The 21,892-nt window shown below is 38.6% G+C and overlaps 1 protein-coding gene across 3 annotated transcripts in view; it reads left to right on the forward strand.

Moving 5' to 3' along the window:
* Nucleotides 1-21,892, forward strand: part of SBNO1 (strawberry notch homolog 1) — a 45,085-nt gene that overhangs the window by 14,858 nt on the left and 8,335 nt on the right. For all 3 annotated transcript variants that reach the window (XM_075012553.1, XM_075012554.1, XM_075012555.1), the window contains 20 exons: nt 2,415-2,511; nt 4,528-4,688; nt 5,022-5,155; nt 5,326-5,416; nt 7,616-7,777; nt 8,481-8,616; nt 8,696-8,801; nt 10,206-10,359; nt 11,603-11,785; nt 12,043-12,140; nt 12,257-12,408; nt 12,611-12,808; nt 13,490-13,660; nt 13,765-13,934; nt 15,416-15,547; nt 19,157-19,292; nt 20,036-20,148; nt 20,242-20,313; nt 20,748-20,847; nt 21,764-21,838. In XM_075012553.1, the coding sequence (XP_074868654.1) occupies nt 2,415-2,511; nt 4,528-4,688; nt 5,022-5,155; nt 5,326-5,416; nt 7,616-7,777; nt 8,481-8,616; nt 8,696-8,801; nt 10,206-10,359; nt 11,603-11,785; nt 12,043-12,140; nt 12,257-12,408; nt 12,611-12,808; nt 13,490-13,660; nt 13,765-13,934; nt 15,416-15,547; nt 19,157-19,292; nt 20,036-20,148; nt 20,242-20,313; nt 20,748-20,847; nt 21,764-21,838 (2,641 nt within the window). The remainder of the gene's footprint in view (nt 1-2,414; nt 2,512-4,527; nt 4,689-5,021; nt 5,156-5,325; nt 5,417-7,615; nt 7,778-8,480; nt 8,617-8,695; nt 8,802-10,205; nt 10,360-11,602; nt 11,786-12,042; nt 12,141-12,256; nt 12,409-12,610; nt 12,809-13,489; nt 13,661-13,764; nt 13,935-15,415; nt 15,548-19,156; nt 19,293-20,035; nt 20,149-20,241; nt 20,314-20,747; nt 20,848-21,763; nt 21,839-21,892) is intronic.

Below are 21,892 nucleotides of genomic sequence, written 5' to 3' on the forward strand. Positions count from 1 at the left end.
TTCAATTTAGGGTTCCTAATGGGGACGTACTAAATCAAATTTATAGGATGCACCTGTCAGTCATGGTACTCCTGCTGCCCTTTAGGCATAAGGGAAGACTTCCCTTAATGGCGATGAGATGGAAGTACAAATTAAGGTATGTGGACTTCAGCTATGTAATCAGTGTAGCTGAAATTGTTTACCTTAATTCGACCGTCCCCAGTAGTGTAGACCTGCTTGCACGTGACCAAAGATGACATGCAACGCTCTCATGCTACAGGTAATGTTTTCTGCATAAATTTTCTTGTCATGCAACCAGATAAACTATTCACCAGAGTTTGAGGCTGCTAATCTTTCTGCATCAAGTTGGACCAGCCATGAGTTGTATGACAACAATGCATAATTCTTTTTCTTCACCCGTTGATATGGTGGGTATGCAATGAATAAATTAGCACCAATACTATTGAAACATGGACTTAAATCTTTCTTCAGTAGGAGCTAAATTCAGATGAGTCTGATATATGATCTCAGGTATAGTAACTGAAAGCTGTCAATCTTTAATATTAAAAGAGGTATATGAAGCTGAAGGGTTTTATTTTAAGGAATGGGGGATTTGTTTTAAGGAATGCAGGCATCTGTTGCATAATAGCCTGTCCCACAGGAAAACAATGGACTATTGTCATGTCTTTGAGTTATTGGATACCACAGTTGTGGATGAACTATATATCCATGCTTTCCAATGCTTTTGACATCACTTGAATCTTTAATAGAAATCTGCAACATTTAAACCTGCATCAGACTTGACAGAAATATTTACTGAAAGGCCGCCTTTTCAAGTTACATTAAAGGTACAGCAAACTCTTTGATATATGGCATCCACAGGACCAGGAGGTTGCTGGATAGTCGAATATTCTGGATTATAGTGAGTACTCATGCTGGGTGGGAGAGCAGAGGAGCCTTCCAGCTGTACTCACATGCAGCACAGAGAGACATCAGGCAGTGCTGAGCTCTGTATGCTAATCCGAGCTCCGGCTTGCTGTACTTCCTGGCTCTGCGCAGTGTCTCAGCACAGATCTGATCACCAGGATATAGGACAGGCATGGGCCTGGGCAGGAGGAGGCAGGTTTGCAGCTGCCATCTCCTAACCCCAAGGCTCTGCAAAGCGCTCCAAGGTGGAGCTGCACGGCAGAGGGAGGGAGGTGGCATCACAGGGGGAGATGCAGCTGGCTCTGGAGTAGGGTCCCATGGCCACCAGCTTTTCCCTGTAAGAGCAGGCAGCTTGCTGTAGAGCCATTATCTGGCTCAGCTTGGCCCCTGCAGCCGTGGGACAGGGACAGAGAGAGCAGAAGAGCCTGCTGCATGTGAGTGCAGCGAGTAGGCTGCTCTGTGCTCCCGCACAGTGTTCCCTGACCAGTTATCGGTTCTGGGTTATGCCGGTTATTTGAGAGTCCAGTTACTCAAATATCAGTTAACCAGGAGTTTACTGCATATATGCTGAGCCGCACTTTGAAATGCACGTCTGTGGACCCACATTTAATCTGTGGCGTGCTGACTGGCTACAGTAAAATAGAAAGATGCTCATTTTCAGCACCCCATTATTTGAATAAGAGGAGTGTTCCTGGTTAGGTACTGTAACTTTAGGGTTTAAGTTTTGAATTAATGACAATGCAGACAGCTTCCCTTTGGTTCACTTCTTCATTTAGATAACTGAAGTTCAATTAAAATTGTGCTAACTGGTGCATCAACTCAACTTTAAAGTGGCATCTTGTGGACTGAAAAATTGATAAAAATGTTCGTCCAATAACTTATTTGCAGTGCTCCACAGTGCTTTTATAGCTTCTATTTTTGGCTCACGTTTCCTCTGCTAGTAGTAGGGTTTAACTCTTTCCAGCATTACTTGCATCCAGGAGAATGTCACTCACGCCGAAGTGAGCCCCTTCTAAAACAATGTGGCTGCTAAAGCCTTCTGAAGCTTTGTACAGGTTGCACTTCTCTAGTCCAGCACCCTTGGAACCAGACTGGTACTGAACGAGAGAATTTGCCAGACCATGGGAGGTCAGTATTGTCTAGCGGCAATACTAACATTTCCACTGCTTACTGGGCTCTTAGACATTTAAGGGTAAATAACAGCTCAGAACACAGAGCCTGGACTGGTGACTGTAAACAAACTTTATGGGACCACAGGAAACTTGGCAATATGCATAAGTGGTTGTCCAAGCTAACTGAAATCATGCTGCGTTGTGGATGTTGCCAGATGAGGGAGGTTCAACTTGTAGTTGATATTCTTGTCGTTCTCCAGTTCAGTGCATTATTATGGAAAACAGTACTAATGTTGGTGTCTGTACTTCAGCTTCCCCTCTACGTGCCCGTAGACGTCTAGGATGTTGAGCATCAGCAATGTGTCATTTGATTAATGAAGGTATATTTTGTTATAGAAAGTGCCAGTAATAAAAGAGGAGGAGGAACCTGAGGAGGAAGATGAAGAAGAAATGGGTCATGCAGAGACATATGCAGAGTATATGCCAATAAAATGTAAGACTCTTTGGTTGCAGCCAAAAACTGAAACTTCTGAAGTGGCTTAATGCCTAAATTTCTAACAGGGTAGGAGTATAATACTAGTGCTTTATAATGTATCTAAATAACTAAAAGGAGATAAGATTTTTCTCTTTGTGGAGAAAATTGCTTTCTCCAGCAACAATCAACTTTAAAAGACATGCTGAAGTTTTTGAACTTGGCCTTAGGTCATACTTTTTGATTTTAATTTTTTTTGTAAATAGCTCAAAACACGCAGAATAGAATTTCACCCATTGTTATATCTTTAAAATCAAGAGGGCTTTTTTTGCACATGCATCCAAAAAATGCTCTCTTCATCCTGGTTGCCTTTGTTTTTCAACAATAGGATATGGCATCAGTTTTGTTGCTTGCTCTTCCCAAAACATAAATTTTACCTTTTTCAGGAGCACTATAAAGATGTTTCTACACATGCCATTTTTTCCAAAACTGGCATGCCAATAAGCAGCCCAAAAATGCTAATGAGGTGGAAATGTAAACGTCCGGTGCCTCATTAGCATACAGTTTCATGATTTGCAGTCCGGAAGAAGCTCTTCTGGACTCCAAAACAGCATGTAGAGTTACGGCCCCTGGGAGATCTCCCAGAAGAAAGTGTTGAAGAAGGGGCTTCTGGAAGGAGGACTTCCTTCCGGGAGATCCCCTGGGGGCTGTGCCTCCACACGCTGTTTTGGAGTCTGGAAGGGCTTCTTCTGGACTCCAAATCATGTGACTGTATGCTAATGACGTACTGGAAATATACATCTGCGCCTCATTAGCATTTTTTCGGGCCATTTGTTAGCGTGGCATGTGTAGAAATGGCCTAAGAGTCTAATGCTGCTTAGGCTTTTTTGTTTTTGCTTCTGCTGCTGCTTTCAGCTGAAGAATTCACTTACTGGAATTAAAAGTTTTAAGAATTACACCCGTTCTGCTCGCTGTGTTGGAAAGACATGACAATTTTTTTTTCCAGTTCATGTGAAACTGCACTCCTATACGTGTTATCTTACTGAAATATATGTAATGGGTTCCCAGAGAATCGAAGGAAAATAAAATTGTAAAACTTTGTTATTGCAGCTCAAAACTTGTTTAAAAAAAAAAGTTAGTTTAAGCAATTCAGCGTGTTTAAAAAGTAGTGTCATTGAACAGACAGTGGTTTTCAGATGCCCTTAAACTCCATTGAGCCTGTCTGCTGTAGTCTTATCTGCACTCTGTAACCAAATGTACAATGCTTTGAGCACAGTTTATTGACATGGCCTGCAAAGCTTTTTAGTTGGGTTTTTTCTCTGACAGTCTTCATATGACAGCATACATTAAGTTCTCATAACATTTTAAAAATATTTTTTATCTTTTCCTGGGATTGTGTTTTGGGAAACACCTTTTCTCTCAGTTCATATTAACTTCATTTTTTGTGGAATAGTGGCACCACAAACCTGTAACAAATGTGTCCTATTCACTGACTAAATTGAGCTGCTCCTGATCACTTCTGTTCCCACATCTGTGCTATGAGGTAGCAGGTTGACCACATGGGCAATGTAGTAATGTGTAAGCAAAGAATGGGTGAGAAAAGCTGTGTGTTCTCAATATGAAGATGACAGTGGTGTTGTCAGAGTGCAGAGTTTGTCATTTGGGGACTTTTCTGCAAGGAAAGGGAGAACTCAGCTGCTATTTTTAATTTGAAAAGGGGATTTTGACAAAGTAGAAGTGGATCTTCTTGGACTATGAGTCTCGCAGGCTAAAAGCTCTAAAACTTTGTAGGTCACCTTTTAAGTTACCTTCATTGTATGAAATCTTGGATTAAAGCATTCATTTTTCTTGATGGACACCATTTCTTATATTAAGACCAGTAGTTGGATTCAAAAGAGCGAATGAAACTGGAGTTGTCCTGTAGTTTAATCTTAACTGTCTTGGAAGTTTATTCTCTGGATTTAGCCACTTCTGAAATAATTTATGTAAGAATGATGAAACTGTTCTGAATTATAACTATTGTTTTTCCCAAACTAGTAAAAATTGGTCTACGTCATCCTGATCCAGTAGTAGAAACTAGTTCATTATCCAGTGTAACCCCTCCAGAAGTATGGTATCAAACCTCAATATCTGAAGAAAGTATTGATAATGGCTGGTTGTCGGCATTGCAGCTTGAAGCAATTACTTATGCAGCCCAGGTATGTTTCATTGGAATATTTTAAAATATTTTCATTTTAGAATGCAAATGTTTATTGAAGGACTCAACTTTATCATTCAGAAACAGCTTGTGAAAGTGTGTCTGGGGAGACAGGAATGTGAACTCTTCTGTCCCTGCCAAAACTGTAAAGGATATATTTTTGGAAACTTAAAACATGTTTATTTTACAGCAACAAGGGGTCGTCAGACGAAGTGGGTCTTTGCCCGCGAAAGCTTATGCTCAGACGTTTCTGTTGGTCTATAAGGTGTCACAGGACCCCTTGTTGCTTTTGCAGATCCAGACTAACTCAGCTACCCCTCTGATACTTTTACAGCAACATGAAACATTCCTACCTAATGGAGACAGAGCTGGATTCTTGATAGGTGATGGTGCTGGTGTGGGAAAAGGAAGGACCATAGCTGGAATAATCTATGAAAATTACTTACTGGGAAGAAAAAGGGCTGTATGGTGAGTTAATTGTTTGTGGTGATAGACTTTTTGTTGTAGTGTTTTTAAAGTTAGTGGAGTTTTGTTGGTTTTTGCTTTTCTTTTTTGACAGAAGACTTGAATTGTGGTGTTTTGGTCGTCTTATGTAAAAATTTTACAAATTATATCTGCTTTTTTTGTTCTGTATCCAGGTTCAGTGTTTCAAATGATCTGAAATATGATGCTGAAAGAGACTTGAGGGACATTGGAGCAAAAAATATTTTGGTTCATTCATTAAACAAGGTGTGGAAACTTTTTACTATGTACAGTAGAGGCAAAACTTTAGGTACGCTCGTTTGAGACATGCATGTTACTATTTAAAATGTCATTGTGTTTCTTATTGAAACAAACAAGATTAATGGTGATACTCAAACATATTTAACAATGAGAGGGAAGGAATGCAAGCCAAAGGGGTGACAGAGGACCTAGGGACTTATGGACCAGTCAGTCTAACTTAAATACCTGTAAAGGTACAGGAACAAATGCTTAAACAATGACTTTGTAAAGGCCTCAAGGATCATATGGTTATATGGAATAGCTGGCAAGCATTTGTCGAAAAGATTGTTCCAAGGCAGCCTCTTTTCTTTTCTTTTTTTCTTTGCACGATTGCCAGTATAATGGGTGCTGGGAAACAGTAGATGTGATCTAGCTTGATAGTGGTAAGATTTTTTTGATTAGTGTCATTACGTAACATTGTCAGAAAACAGGGGAAATATACAACCAAGCTATATTTGTTTTATCTAGGCTACAACTGGCAGAAAAGTCATAGTAGTTGTCAATGGTTGGCTGTCAAACAGTGGGGTGCCTCCAGTCAGTCATAGGTGATGTCTGATAGGCATGCGCGAAATCGACTTCTCTGGGTTGCAGTTGATCCCTGTACTCATCATGAGATGGAACAAGTAAGGAAGGTCAAGGGGGTAAACTAAGGACGGCCAAGTAAGGCAAGCACAGATATATCAGTTGTAACTACGCAATAGCAGCTGCTAGAATTGCACGTCTGCAGTTGACTTACTTTGTCTAGTGTAGACATTGCCTCAGAGCTGTCACTGTGGTACTTCTACCAGTGACTTAGATAATGGGTATTGGAGTGTGTGTGTGTGTGATTTGCAGATGACTCCAAAGTGGGAGGCATTACGCACATTTTGGAGGAGAGGATTAAAATTCAGAACAAGCCTGATGAATTTTTCAATTTGTGTTAATTCAGCAAGATTTGAAGTCAGTGAAGATCAGAGCAAAGTACTGTGCTTAAAAAGAAAAAAATCAAATGCACAACTACTAAATAGGGAAGTAAGGCTAAGTGGTAGAATTGCTAGAAAGGATTGGGGTAGAAGTAGATCACAAATTGAATGAATAAATGTCATTTCAGCGCAAAAAAGGCTAATAATATGGAGTGTATTAACACTTGTTAGAAAGAGGTAAGGTAATTGTCCCACTCTACTTGGCAATGGTCAGGCCGCAGCTGGAGAAATGTATGCTGTTCTGGATACAGTATTTTTAAGAATGATTTGGACGAACTGGAGAACCTCCACAGGAGAGCAACCAAAAATGCTTTTGAAAACCTGACCTATAGGGATGGTTAAAAGAACTGGGCATGTTCAATCTTCAATAAAGATGACTGGGGGGACAGGGAACCTGCTAAATCTCCAAATACGCTATGGGCTGTTTATAAAGAAGAGGTGGTAAGGTTGTATTATTGGAAAAAATAGGGATTGTCTAGCTTTATTTGGCTGTTACTCAGCACCGGGGACTGTGGGTGATGACTGACTGACTTCTCAGGGTCTCTTTCAGCTCTACATTTGTACTATTCTAGGTGCTATCTAAATTATTTTGTTTAGTTAGGCCGTAAACCAGCGAATAATTAGCCATATATGCCTATATTCATGCATAAATCATGCCTTTAACTTCTGACTAGAAACCCTTCTAAATCTATGCAGGGAATATTAATTTTTTTTCTAAGTGTGGTGTTTTTATTGCTTATTTTCGTGAACCATAGATAGCTAGCTGTAAAGCAGGTTCCTTGATATGGAAGAGTTAAGTTCTATTACTGTCTGACTTGAAATGATTTCTCCTTTTCTCCTCTGTTTAAAATCTGTTGGACCAGTAACTTTAGGAAACAGATGAATAAAGTATGGCTGTGTGGAATATTAAGACAGTTCATTTACAGTAGACATTACAGCTAAATTGGCATTATTGGCTAAATGCTGTATTCAACTTAAACTTCTAAGTAGCTTTTGATTTGAGGACACATCCTAGCTTTACCCTTGAGAAAATCCCAAGTTAAACTGGTGACTTCAGTGGTCTGTAAGGAATCCAGTATCAGTCCGTTAGTCAGTCACTACTTGGATATCCACTTGAGTTGTGGGGTGTGTTGTTCTTGATTTAGATGCCAACAGACAAATTTTTGTAACTTGCTAAAATGTAACTTTTCTTTTTTTCCTGCAGTTCAAATATGGTAAAATTTCTTCAAAACATAATGGAAGCGTAAAGAAAGGGGTCATTTTTGCCACGTACTCTTCCCTTATTGGTGAAAGTCAGTCTGGTGGTAAATACAAAACCAGGTTAAAGCAGCTTCTCCACTGGTGTGGTGATGACTTTGATGGAGTTGTATCCTTTCATTTCTTATAATGCAACAGAAATAATTACAGCATAATATAAAACACATCATTTTGTGCAAGATAGTCCTGTACATTTTATATGGTTACATTTTTTGAAAGGATGTTTTTCATTAGTTAGGAACTATGCAGCCTGCCAGTCAACACAATGTTTTCAAAATGCTTTATTCTAAACAAGTAGCACTCTGTACATGTGAACCAGCTAGCAGCCTGATTCTGGTCTTAAGCTGGTATAAATTGGAGACTGACTTCTGTAGAATTAATTATGTAAATCAGTAATAACATGAATAATCGGTGTAAACCTCTTTTGAGGTCAGAATCAAGACTTTGTTCTTTAAGTAAACAGGTTGAGCCTGGAATATGGTCATCAGAAACCTTATCTCTTGATTAAATTATATGTAATTTCTCCCCAGTTCTCCATGGCTTTTTCCTATAAAATCTGTGGGGGAAATCCAGAGTGTTAAGAAAATCAGTTACAAAAATACTTGAAAACGCTGTGCTAATTTGAACACTAGAAAATTGCTTGTCTTAACATGGCTTTAATTTTTTGGCTGGACTCTTTGTAGAATTGATTTAAACTGGTAACTCACAAAAGTGTAGTGCAATGCAAAAAATTGTTTTTAAAAAAATAAAACCCACTTTTGTCTACAATATTGCCTGTGGAATGGCATACTTATTCCTTAATTAATGTTCAGATAGTATTTGATGAATGTCACAAAGCTAAGAATCTGTGTCCTGTGGGTTCTTCAAAACCAACAAAGACAGGCTTAGCTGTATTGGAGCTTCAGAATAAACTTCCAAAGGCTAGAGTTGTTTACGCTAGTGCCACAGGTAAGCACTATTTAATCCAGATGTTTAGAGAGAACTGAATTTTCCTTGGCATTGGTACAGAGTGTGCTCTTCTTTTCAGGTGCATCTGAGCCACGAAATATGGCATACATGAACCGTCTGGGAATATGGGGTGAAGGAACCCCATTTAGGGAATTCAGTGACTTTATTCAGGCTGTTGAAAGAAGGTAATGTCTTTAAAGAATTATAGTAAGTATAGTTGGGGCTGCGTTATGGTTTCCATTTTTCCATATCAACCCTATTTTCAATCACTTGGCATTTTCCTGAAACTCTTCCAGGCTCCGCAGAACAACACAAGCAGGTGCTTCCTGTAGCACCTTTGTTTCATTTATTAGGTAATGAGTCTTTCCATGGGAAAGACCAACTTCAGATTCTGGAGCAGAATCTTGTTTTGGTCTGAACCTTTCTTAACATTATAGCAAAAAAAATGAAGTAAGTGGAGGTGAGGTAGGAAGGTTGTGTCATTTAAAAAAATATTTTCTCTGCATTTGAAAGGTTGAGAGAGAATAGCTTTCAATTAAAGAAGCTCAAATGGGTGCTGTGGTGAAATCTGTTTCCAGCTTAATTGATGCATCTGAAAAACACACATTGGGCACAACAAACCCAAGGATAGATTAGCTACAAGATAAAAAGTGTATGGAAGAGGCAAACGTATTCTGGAAATGTGTAGTTTTCAAGGTCAGCAGAAGACCTATTAGTTGTGGCTTTTCAGTGGTCCTTGGCCAGAGAGTTCCAAATTGAGTGCCTCATTTAATGAAAACCAGAATAACTGTGAAGAAAATGGGCATGTTCTGCTACAAACTTCCAAATTTAAACAAAGGGGAAGTTCCATACAAGGGGCAAATGGAATGTTCTCTGAGAATTTAATTCTCCATCACGTGATTGTAATATTTGAAAAATACTGGGTTTCAGATATTTTTTTTTCTCACTCATAGATCCTCTTGTGTAACATCAGGATGAATGTTTTTATCAGTTATGTGAAAAGTACAGAATAGACTGTACTAGTACAACATACTATATTAAGTATGCAACAAAAGAGTTATACTCTGGATCCAAGTTTTCTGCTAACTTAATTTCATAGTTGACTGTCTTAGCCCCTCAGGCTGTACTGATGGCTGAAAAGGATTTATAAAAGCTGGCTAATTAAGAGCCAAATTTGGCTCTTATGCCAGCAAAAATCAAAGTACCCAAACACAGTATGTTCTTATTTAATATGCTCTGGAGAAACATAGATGATAAAATCTCAGATACTAACTTTTGGCATGAAATTAGTTCAAGTATAAATATGGGGAAAAAATTACAAAATGACTGCATATGTATGTGTTATGTCATTTGAAAGAGAGACTGAGAATTATCTACGTGAGCATGTTACAATGCATATTCACAAAAGGCCAGAGCTGTGGTTGTGCACGCAACATGTTCTCTGATATTTCCTGACTTGTGTGTAATCATACAGCTGCCGTGTTCTTGCACGTTGGTTGTGTGGAATAAATAGTAGTTTATTTTTCATAGTGTACTTATATATGCCATTGCTTCTAAACCCCTTACACTTTTTTTTTGTTTTGATGCAGAGGTGTGGGTGCCATGGAGATAGTTGCTATGGATATGAAACTGAGAGGCATGTACATAGCAAGACAGTTAAGCTTTTCAGGTGTGACCTTCAAAATTGAAGAAGTTCTGCTTTCACAAAACTACATTAAAATGTATAATAAATCTGTGAAACTGGTAAGAATATATTCAGTTCTTAATTCATGATAGTTTGAACTAGTAGAAAACAGAGGTCGATTGCTGTTGAACTAGGTGTAGTGTCCTGATTATACAGCATAAGTGTTATAGGAAAAGAATGAAGTCTAGCAGCTTTGCTTTAGTATGAAGATTTATTACATATAGCCCTTCCTTGGAGAATGGAGTGACTTCTACTCTGCAATATAAGCCTCTGAAATAATTGACTTCGGAAACATTTTACATGAGTTGTGATTAAATCACAACAGGGTTCAAGATTTGTAACACAGAACTTACTCGTAATCTTGCGCGTAACAAGTCTGAGTGACTTCTTATAAAAATTCAGACCTCTTAATCTTCAGGAGAAATTTTCATATAAAATTGTGTCAACTTCCAGTCTTGTAGCACCTCAGATTATTAATGAGCTTTCTTGGGTAAGACCCACTTCATCCTTACCTAATAAATAAAATCGTTAGCCTTTAAGGTGCTGCAGGACTGGTTTGTTGTTTTGAAGGTACAGACTAACACGGCTCCCCTTCTGAGGTGATGAAAATTTAGTTCAAGTTGAGTTGAATTGTTATACACGACTCTTAACTTTAATGAGCCATCTTTGCAAACAAGTAACTTAACTGTGACTTTCTGTAATTCACTTTACTCTTGGCTATTGTGAGCATCTAATCTGGTCACTTGGCTTGCAATACAGTTTGTCTAAATGGAAAAACTTAAATACCTTTTTATATTGGATGATTGGATGGAACAAATAGTATACAGAATTGTAGATGTAAAACAATCCAGGTCTGTGTTGAGATGTTATATTTAAATTTCTAATGCAAGCATGTTGAATGCTTCTTGAGGTCTATCTTCAAGTTTGGTTGTGTTATTTGCCATGAGCCAGCCTTCTTGTGAAGTTTTCAAAACTTCACAGCATTAATTCTGCATAAAACTATCCTGATTATAACAGCTAGTTTTCATAGTTGGTGCTTATTTTCACATAAGCAGATAATTGCTTATTTTCAGAACAGTGTTTAATTAGCTCACTCAGAACATAGTTTGATATATACTTGGATTTTTTGTCAGAGGGCCATTTGTTATTGTGTACTGTTTTGTTCACAGTTGCTTTTCAATTCTAGAAGTGTAAAAGATTGCATATGTTTGTCTTTTTTGGCTGTAATGTATCTAGTGACAGTGGAATGTATCTGTCTGCTTTGAAAGGTGTGGTAGGTAAAACTTTTGATTTCTTCATCAGTGGGTGAATGCCAGAGAGAAATTTCAACAAGCAGCTGATCTTATTGATGCAGAGCAACGCATGAAAAAGTCAATGTGGGGTCAGTTTTGGTCAGCCCACCAGAGGTTTTTCAAGTACCTTTGCATAGCATCCAAAGTCAAAAGGGTGGTACAGCTCGCTCGAGAAGAAATCAAGAATGGAAAAGTAAGTGGTTCAGATCTAGTTGTAGTTGAGAACATTTTGGAAACCTCTCTGAATGTAATCCCACACAGATTACTTCTACAAATGGCTTTGTTCCAGGTACTAATGTGTGTTTGAAAGTGCATAGTGGTATGCTTTTGAGATTTCTGAGCTTGTTCTTGATTGCAAATCCCTGCTGAACTTACAAAAAGTAAAAATGCATGTTTTTATTTAGAATCTCATTGCTTTATGTCCATTATATTTTTTTTTTCTCTCTACAGTGTGTTGTTATTGGACTACAGTCCACAGGAGAAGCAAGAACCTTAGAGGCCTTAGAGGAGGGTGGTGGAGAACTGAATGACTTTGTTTCCACAGCAAAGTAAGTCTTCCTTTTGTCTTAGTTGTATTGGTGCATCTGAATGAATGTTAGGGCTGTTACTAGAGGAGAATTGGGTGGAGGAACATTAATTCTTAATTTTGTTTTTCCTTATACAGAGGAGTATTTCAGTCTCTCATTGAGAAGCACTTCCCAGCTCCTGACAGGAAGAAGCTTTTCAGTTTGCTGGGAATAGATCTGACTGCTCAAAGTAATAATAATTCACCTAGGGACAGTCCTTGCAAGGAGAACAAAATAAAGAAACGGAAAGGTAAAGTGTAAGCTGTCCTTTTTATGTATTTGTTATATTATTGAGGTAGTTCATGTCCCTTCAGTTATGATGCACCCAAAAGCCCTATTTCAGTACAGAGGCTCCACCTGTTTTTCTAGTCACAGGAGTGGTATGAAGAGAAGCTGTAAAAAAAATATACTACAGATTTCTAATATCACTTTCTTGTTTTGTGGGAGAGTAGGTGAGGAAATAACCAGAGAAAGCAAGAAAGCTCGTAAAACAAGTGGCCTTGCTGGGAGCAGCTCTGATGAGAGTGAAAGTGAGTCTGATGCCTCAGACAATGAAGAAAGTGACAATGAGAGCTCCAAGTTTTTGAGTTCTGGAGATGATGATGACTTCAACCCGTTTAGAGATGAATCCAGTGAGGATGATGAAGATGGTAAGATAACATGGATACTCAAGTATTCAGCTGCATTTCTGAACATTACATGTCAAATAACATACGTAAAGAAGGAACAGAGGTAGCTGTGTTATAATCTGTATTCTAACAGAACAAACAAACATTCAAATAGCACCTTAAAGACTAACAAAATAATTTGAGGTGGTGAGCTTTCATGGGGCAGACCCACTGCTACAGATCTGGAGATAAGCCATTTCCAGTACAGCACTGATGGCTTTATAAAAGAAAACAGCAGAAGTGCAGCACTTTAAAGACTAACAAAATGATTTATTCAGTGATGAGCTTTCGTGGGACAGACCCACTTCATCAAAGGCGCTACATGAATGTTTGTTTTATGCTTAAGACAGTATGAGATGCAATGGAGGGTTTTTTAAAAATGGTTCATCTGAAGCAGTAGTTTCTTCTGTGTGTCCTGAAATTACAATTCTCAACTATCATCATATCCTTAGTGATTTTACCTATAACTGTGTTTGACATATCTTTTAAGAACATTTTTAAACTACTTTTAGGACCTAAAATTATCTAAGTGAAAGGTACGTAAAATTTGTCATTGTATTAAGGAAAGTGGTGTTTTTCTGTTTCGTTTTATTTTTTAAAGTCGGGAAGTGACTTATTTTGAAGATGCTTTGACTGTTTACTTAACATTTTCTTTGACTTTAGATCCCTGGTTAATTAGAAAAGACCATAAGAAAAATAAAGACAAGAAAAAGAAGAAAAGTATAGACCCAGATTCCATTCAGAGTGCCTTATTAGCTTCCGGTCTTGGATCAAAACGACCTAGCAGTTTTTCTTCCACTGCTGTTACCACTGCTTCTAGTACCAATGCGTCAGGTCTGAATGAGTTTCTTAATTGTCTTCGGAGTCTCTCTAATTTTTTCCAACAATTGCAAAACGTTTGAAAAAGCTTAACTTAAGGAATTGTTTTTAACTTTCAGCTAACAGTAATGCTAACAGCAGCTTTGTAACAAGTCAAGATGCTGTAGAAAGAGCGCAGCAGATGAAAAAAGAATTGCTTGATAAACTGGAAAAACTAGCTGAAGACCTTCCTCCTAACACATTGGACGAACTTATAGATGAACTTGGTGGTCCTGAGAATGTGGCTGAAGTAGGTCCAGGGTGGCAACTGCAAGTGAAGAATTTGCTGTTCACTTCCATTTTTCTCAGTAGTACATTGTGTTTTAGAAATGTGATTGTGTGACAACTGTTTTTCAAGATGTGTGATGATGTGAGCTACACTTCAGAGGATTGACTTACAGGTCATAACTCCAAATGCTATGGAATGAATAAATTTAAAGACTGGTGAAGAGACGAATTAGAGAAGAGATCTGAATAGATAAGGATTGCAAAAAAACTCTCTGATTTTGATTTTTCTGTTAAAATAGTTAAGATGTCTCCTGGTTAGGTCAGGCATGCAGGCTTCTGTATTTCTCTATTGTTTCATAATTTTCTGATTAGTTAGCCAAAGATGATACACGTGTATAGTCATATAACTGCTCTTCTCCCTTTGCTTGAGTTTCTTCCCCAGAATACAGGCAGGTGATGACTCAGAGTGGAGCTGAGGATTTGGATTGGGGATGGAAGGGGACGTAATACTTTCCATAAAGGGTCACAGTTTTACCCACCAGCATTAAAAATTCTCTCCTGTAGACCACCTGTCCATCCAGCAGAAATATTCTTTGTTCCCGTAGTTCAGAAGAGACCCTGTTCCTATCAGTGAAGTTCTTTGGAGTTCTTGTTCCTTTGTTTGGGGCTCCTTAACTCTTTACAAGCATTGTTTCTGTAGTGTTCTAGCTCCTGATTGGGAGAGCACTGTATCAAGCTCTGAGTCCGTCAAAGCTTTCCCTACTTCCATTTACTAATTGTTATGGCTTATCTACATGAAGAATTAGATCGTGGCAATCTGGTATGTGAATCTGCTTGTCACTATAGCCAGTGACAGTATAACTGGCCTTGGCACCCTGCTGATGTACATTCTGTGAACACGTTTTGAGCTAGTTCTGTTTCAAAAGGGACTGTATCCAGATCAAAGCACTCTGTTTAATGTGTGCTTAGTCCTGCCATGAGAGTTGATGAACTGGACTAAATGACCTCTTGAGGTTCCTTCCAGCCCTGCGAGTCCATGATTGTGTGTCATGAGGGTGAACATACAGGTCATGGCAGTCTATCGTGGGGTGGATTCACACCACCACTTGCTGCTGTCTAATTGATTTTGTTTGTTTGTGTAGACGAGCGCTTAGACTTGTGAGTTCCATGACCTGACGACAGTAATAGTGAAATTCTCTAGCTAATAATAATGCCATACTTGGGCAATAAAAAATACAAGTGCTGTTTCTGTGTCTCTGCTGAGTAACCTCTGTTTTATTGGGGTGCCTTTTTTGATTCTCAGGTCATTCCCAAATAGGAGTATTGTGCACCGTTCAATGTTTCATCAGTCGGGCAGCTTCAGTTATAAAAATCTTGGTCTTTGGATATTTGCAGCGAATTGTTTGTTTGTCTCCTGAGGATAGCATGTGAATATGTAGCACTGACGTTTGACATAATTTCAGCACCTGGCTGATAAGGTTAAGAACATTCTTTGTTTTAAAGATGACAGGTCGCAAGGGGAGAGTTGTAAGCAATGATGACGGCAGCATATCTTATGAATCGAGGTCGGAACTTGATGTGCCTGTTGAAATTCTAAATATCACAGAAAAGCAAAGATTTATGGATGGAGACAAGGTAAACTACTTTTATATGACCTCGAGCAACTGTTTTATGTTTTGAGAAATTATGCAGGTCTATCCACAAGCTGTAAACACCGGACTATAAAATGTGCAGTTTCAAACAGTCTGAGGAGCACAGAATAATAGAAATTAACTGATCCATAGAATCACATACCCGTTTTGCTCTAAAAGCTCTCTGATACATGACTTCTGTGGAATGCCCTGAAGGTCAACAGGTTTTTTTCAGCTGGAAGTGGGAATTTAACTATTAGTTTTTAATAAGCCCTTTGTATTTAATTTAATTCTCCCCTTTTAAAGTTGAAACTTGAAAAAAAACTCAATCTTCTGATACAACACTAAGGTAAAAAAATGACTAAATATCTTCTGCTCCCATGCTGTTCATAAATACATCCGCTGGAATACTAACCAGTACTTGACACCTCCATTTCAAAGTAACTTCTCATGGAAAAACTCATGAAGAAAGGCTGAACAGATTTTGAAAAAATTGGGATTATATACCTTTAGAAAGGAAACCAATAAAAGATACAAAGCATAAAATAATGGTAGAAAGTTTCTGTCCTCATTTTATAATAAAAGAACAAGCAGACAATCAGTTAAATGGCTAATTCAAAACTGATATGGAAATATTTTTATATATAATGTTATTTTGCTGGGATTCATTCCAGTAGGAAGATGTTCTAACCAAAAACTTAAGTGTTCAAATAGGGATTGGATATTTTTATGACTAAAAAGAATAAGTTAGAAGTAAGCTACTTTGAAAAGGATATATGAACAGTTATCCTATAGCTACGTACCATGGTGTTTCTTGTACCTTACTCTGTAGTATTTGTTTTTGCTCACTGTCAAAGACTAAATAGGCCATGAGTCTGAGGCTGTCTTCGCTAACAAAACCCATAGAGCATCCAGAGTCCAAAGGTGTTCCGTCAACAGTAATTTGAGAGAATGCAGTACTTATGTTGTCAGCTGTACCCCACTCCCTATGAGGCGTAATGCTTCTGTTCACCGAGATCTTTCAACAGAAGGCCGGTCTTGGACATTCCAGGGATCACTCTGTCAATCGACAGAGCTTCCAGGACACTGGGCAGTCCTGTCTGCTGTACTTCCAATTGGCCGTTTTGCAGATAGAGCAGCCGGGCAGTCTGACCACTCTCTGGCTATATCTACACCTCAGCGATCTTTCAAAAGAAGATCTTCCAGTTAAGGTTTTCTTAAAAAACTTCTTTCAAAAGAGTGCGTCTGCATACACAAAAGCGAATCGAAAGATAGGGCTGCTCTTTCGATAGAGAGCATCTGCACAGCCCCCACCTTTCGAAAGAACGGACCAGGGATCAAAAAATCCACTTCCTTAAGTTCAAAAAAAGGCTCTGCAGAGCGTCTGCACGCTTTTTTTCCCCCCAAAAGAAGCTTTCGAAAGGAGTCGCTCTCCCTCATCCGGGAGCAGAAGATGGATTCCGGAAGAAGAGCTGCATTTTTATTTTTGGTTTGAAAGAGTACATTTTGTGTGTGGACGCTCGGGTGTTCTTTCAAAAAAGGGCCTGATTTTTTCCCAAAAGAACTTGCTAGTGGTGACATGGCCTCCGCCAACAGAGCGGATTGCTCTTGCGATTCGCTTGGCTGTTTGGCCACAATCTGTCAACAGAAGTTTTGTCAGAAAATTATTTTCCAACAAAAACTTCTGTTGACAAATCCCTGTGATTTAGACGTAGCCTGACGCACTACAGCAATTTCCATGCTTCTGGAAGAGTCAGAGCAATATCATTAGACATGCTTGAGCTGGTCCCATCTATTTTTCTCTTCAACCCATCTTTTGCTGTTGTGTTATCAGTTTGTTTCTAGTAATACTGGTTAAAGCCCTCTTTCAAGCCTGTGAAGCCTGAGTGATGTAGCTGACCTGCAGCTAAACAGAGAAACTCTTGAAGTGCTAGGTGCACCTCTGACCCCTTGCTCAGCTCACTTGGTTACATCCAGTCATGTTTCAGACCCGATGGCCTCACCGTTCCTGGGATGCAATCTCGCAGCTCTCCTGGTCTGAGACTGGGTTTTGCACTGCAGTACACCATGGCTCAACCTTGCTTATTCCCAACAGATCCATGTGGGCTAGTGTACCTGGAATTCTTGCTTCTGGGAGCAAAGCAGTCGTCTTAAATCCAAGTATTTAACAGTAGGAACAAAACAAGAGAAAAGAGGCTTTAAAACTAAAGTTCTGCCTGTGTGTTTCTTACCTAAAGACTTATCAGCTTCCTTCAAGCTTAGGAAGGCCTAGTTTCTTCTGAACCCTAGATCAGAGGTTGGTGTCTGTCTCCCCCATGAGAAGCTTCCAACAACTTTCTACTCTATATTGAGCAACTAGTACTAGGCCATTGCAAAATTTGTAGTCATCTTAGTCCCAGGATATGAGAAAGATAGGGTAGTTAGGGCAATATATTTTATTGGACCAACTTCTGTTGATGCAAGATACAAGCTTTCAAACTACACAGAGTTCTTGAGATGTGAGGAAGGAACACCTATAAAAACAGAAGAACTGTGAGTAGTTTGACAGCTTGTACTTTCCATCAACAGAAGTGCGTCCAGTATAATAATTTATCTTGGCTACCTTGTCTCTCTGTTAGATCTTTTGGTCCCCAGCATTTGCAAAACAAGCTGTTATTTATCTGGGGCCAGGGAAGTAAGATCTTCAGGTATTCTCTTGAGTCTCTTCACAATGTTTAAGCGGAGCTGTCTAACATAGAGTTCCTGTCTTCCCATCCTCTGTTTTTCTGACAGCCTGCTAGTTAATTAAATCAGTTTATTCATACCATAAACATTCTAATTACAGTCTCATACAGTATTCATAAATTAGAGCCATTCCATACTCCTTATACAAACAGTTCTGTGAAATGCAGACAGACGAGGTTTTCCATCTGAAATTTTTACATTGACTCCTGTTAAAAGTAAACCCTCAGAAAAAAGAGAGCCACTTTTTTTCAAGTTTTTTTTTTCAAGTTCTTAGTGTTTATTTCTCACTAAATAGCTCAAGCAAGCCGTAACTTAATTTTACTTATGCAATTTTTTTGTTAAAAGTTGCATATAAATAAATCTTTTTTCCTATTTTACAAATACTTGAGCATTTTCAGCTGAGGGGACCAAATATCAAATTGGTTTTGTACTTGGCTATGAAGGTGCCATTATCAAGTGCAGCAGTCTTATAATTTGGATTGCTTGTGGTCAGCTGCCACACTGTAGGAAAAAGGCCTTAGTTCCATAGGAGTTTTTCTCCATTTCCTTCATGAGGGGCTCACCCTCCTCACAAGAGCCTCTCCTTGAACGTGGTAGGACTGCCTGGAGGTCTTCGCTGATCTCCATTTTGCAAGAGGGAGTTGCTTGGAAAGTGCTAGTCCTTGAGGTGTGAAGGGGACGTGGTTATATTCCTCTGTAGCATTTCTTTAGCTTAAACCCAAGAATATTTACAGCCGATTTGTCCCCATGCGCTTAAAAAAGCGAGCAGTGCAGCTCTAGTCATACAGCAATGGGGAATTCCAAAATCAGCTCACTTTCGCTACAGATCAGGAAACCGGTTTGGTCTCAAATTCACGGCTAATTACCAACTTTTTCTTCTATATAAAAGAACATTGCCATCATCTCAGAAGCTGCCAGCTCAGGTATTTCATTACAAGCTGACCGTAGAGCTAAAAATCAGAGGCGGAGAGTGCACATGACTTTGGAGTTACCATGGAGTGCAGATAGAGCGATTCAACAGTTTGGTGAGTAACTACTGTATTTTAATTCATCTGGTTCAGAAATAATCTTCTGCACTGAGCATGTCCATGGTTAGTTTTGGTATAACATGGAATGTGCTTTTTGTTAGGTGCGGTCTGTAATTCTGGTGAATAAAAATGGTTTAGACAGATTTCTACAAGTTTGGAGTTTAGAATTAGTAGTTTTATATGTACTGTTCATTTTTCTGACATAATCAGAAGTTGTCAATGAAGTATTTGGTAATGGTCACATGCACATAGTTCTACACTTGCTGATTTTGCTGAAAATATTACTTTCTAAATGCTTTGCTAGTTTAATTGTATTATAGCTCTGACCTCTGTCATTCCCATAGTAAGGTGAGCTGTATACGCCCACCAGTAGAATAGTGTAAAAAATCGTAAGTAAAATTGGTAGTATGGTTTCAAGGTATCTGCATCCTCTAACATTCCCTCTTTATGCATAATAGTTACTTGTTTCTTTTAGTTTTTATCTAAAAACTGGTTATTTTACAGGGGGTGGGTGTTTTGTTTTGTTTTTTTTGTGTGTGGTGTTTTTTGAAAAAGGAAATTCAGGTCCATATCACATTGACTCTTTGCTTAAGAATGTATTAAGTCTGTGTGGCAAAGTTCAGCGTCTCCGAGTTGCTTGTTTATGATTCTGGAGAAGACTTTGTTCTATTTCCCATCAGATGCTCTGTACAGCTCCTGGTTGGGCTTTAACCCCTTTCTCCCCACTTTTAAATACACAGGAAGAACACACAGATCAAACCAAGTTACTGCACCAGAATATGTGTTTCTAATTTCCGAATTGGCAGGAGAGCAAAGATTTGCATCGATAGTTGCCAAAAGACTAGAGAGCTTGGTAAGACTGCTGCATATAGCTCAAATACTTAATTTTATTTTTCAGTTCAGAGATCTCTTGGATGTTTTAATTACAAAGGAATTATCTTGACAGGGTGCGCTCACTCATGGTGACAGAAGAGCAACAGAAACTCGTGACCTTAGCAGGTTCAACTTCGACAACAAGGTGACATCTCCTTTTAGGTTTTTGTTTTGTTTAATTAAAAAAAAAAAAAAAACTGATTGTCACAATATTTGTGCCAGGCAAAATGGAAACTACCAATGCCTGTGGAGGAATCCCCTTATTCTTCCTTTCTTAACTATTGTATTTTGGTTCTTTCTTTCTTTGCCTGCTGTTATGGGGAGAGAATACTATACTCTGTCTATAAAGTGCCATGTAAAATTACAGCGTGTTAAAATGAAAAATTCATTAGTATTTCCCCCTTCTTCCGTGCTCTAATTTAATTGTAATCAGAATTGTGAATGAAAAACCAGTATGCAGGCAAGGTTTTAAAGTATTTCTTTACCCCATGGTGCATACCTGCATCCATACTATGATTGAGTCTTAAACTCACATGCAAAATTTGTACAGTTCTGTAACTTATTTTTTTCTTAATACAGTATGGCAGAAATGCTTTGGAGATAGTTATGAAGTCCATTGTAAATTTAGATTCCCCAATGGTGTCCCCCCCAGCTGACTATCCTGGAGAATTTTTTAAAGGTAAATATAATTCACTGCTTTCTGATTCCTAGTTTTTGGTCATCCTTTTTCAAGAACGTTTATTTCTGTTTTTCTAGATGATATGAGTTAGCTTTAAATATAAAGAATTCTTTATATAAAAAGTGGTTCATTTGTGTCTATATAAACAGTACAGTTCTTCTAATTAGATTAAATTTGGGGAATTTTACATGCTAATTCTTAGCCCAAACATGAGATCTGTTCACTCATTATAAATAGAAGTGAATTCCCATATTTAAGTGAACCCGTATAGTTACTGTTTGCATAGGAAATGTGAAGTTAAATTCTTCTAAATTCTGTTTTCCTGTACAGTAGGGTCTCAGGATTCGCAAACTTAATGTTCACTAATTCAGTTCATGAGCGGCTGCTTCCCCCGGGGTCCTGGGCGTGCGTGCGTGCACACACACCCGTAGTCACAAAAAAATCAACATTTACGAGGGTTCCAAATATAGAATCCTTGCAAATGTTGAGACCCTAATGTCCTGGGTGCCACTTTCATGGAATGCTGCAGTCTGGTTGAGGCTATTTAACCATAGTACCACCAGTAACTGTTAAGAAACCTTGCCTGGTTGTTGCCCTTTTTCAAAAATTTATTTTACTTTTTTGTTGATCAAAAGTGTAACAATATTGGTATTCCTTCATACCAGTGCTTTTGACTGGACCAAAACCAAAGGCTTTGTAAAATGACTTCCTAACATATACAGATCAGTCACAAACCATATTTTTCGGGATGTCAGAGCTTTGGATTTGGATCTTAGGGAGAGGAGTGGGGCTATCTGCTGCTTCAAAGGAAACAAACTTCTGCTTTTCAACTGTTTTTTCATATTCTTGGCAGTGATATGCTTATTTAGAGGTCAGGAGAGGAGTGGTTTCAGTCCTTCTAATTTTTTCCCCTTAGATGTTCGTCAAGGATTAATAGGTGTGGGCCTAATAAATGTAGAAGACCGATCAGGAATTCTGACACTTGATAAAGGTATTGGGGTTTTTTGATGTATCTGTAGAACCTTGGTAGCTGATGCGTAACTTA

The sequence above is a fragment of the Carettochelys insculpta genome, chromosome 18 (assembly GCF_033958435.1).
Source record: "Carettochelys insculpta isolate YL-2023 chromosome 18, ASM3395843v1, whole genome shotgun sequence".
NCBI lineage: Eukaryota > Metazoa > Chordata > Testudines > Carettochelyidae > Carettochelys > Carettochelys insculpta.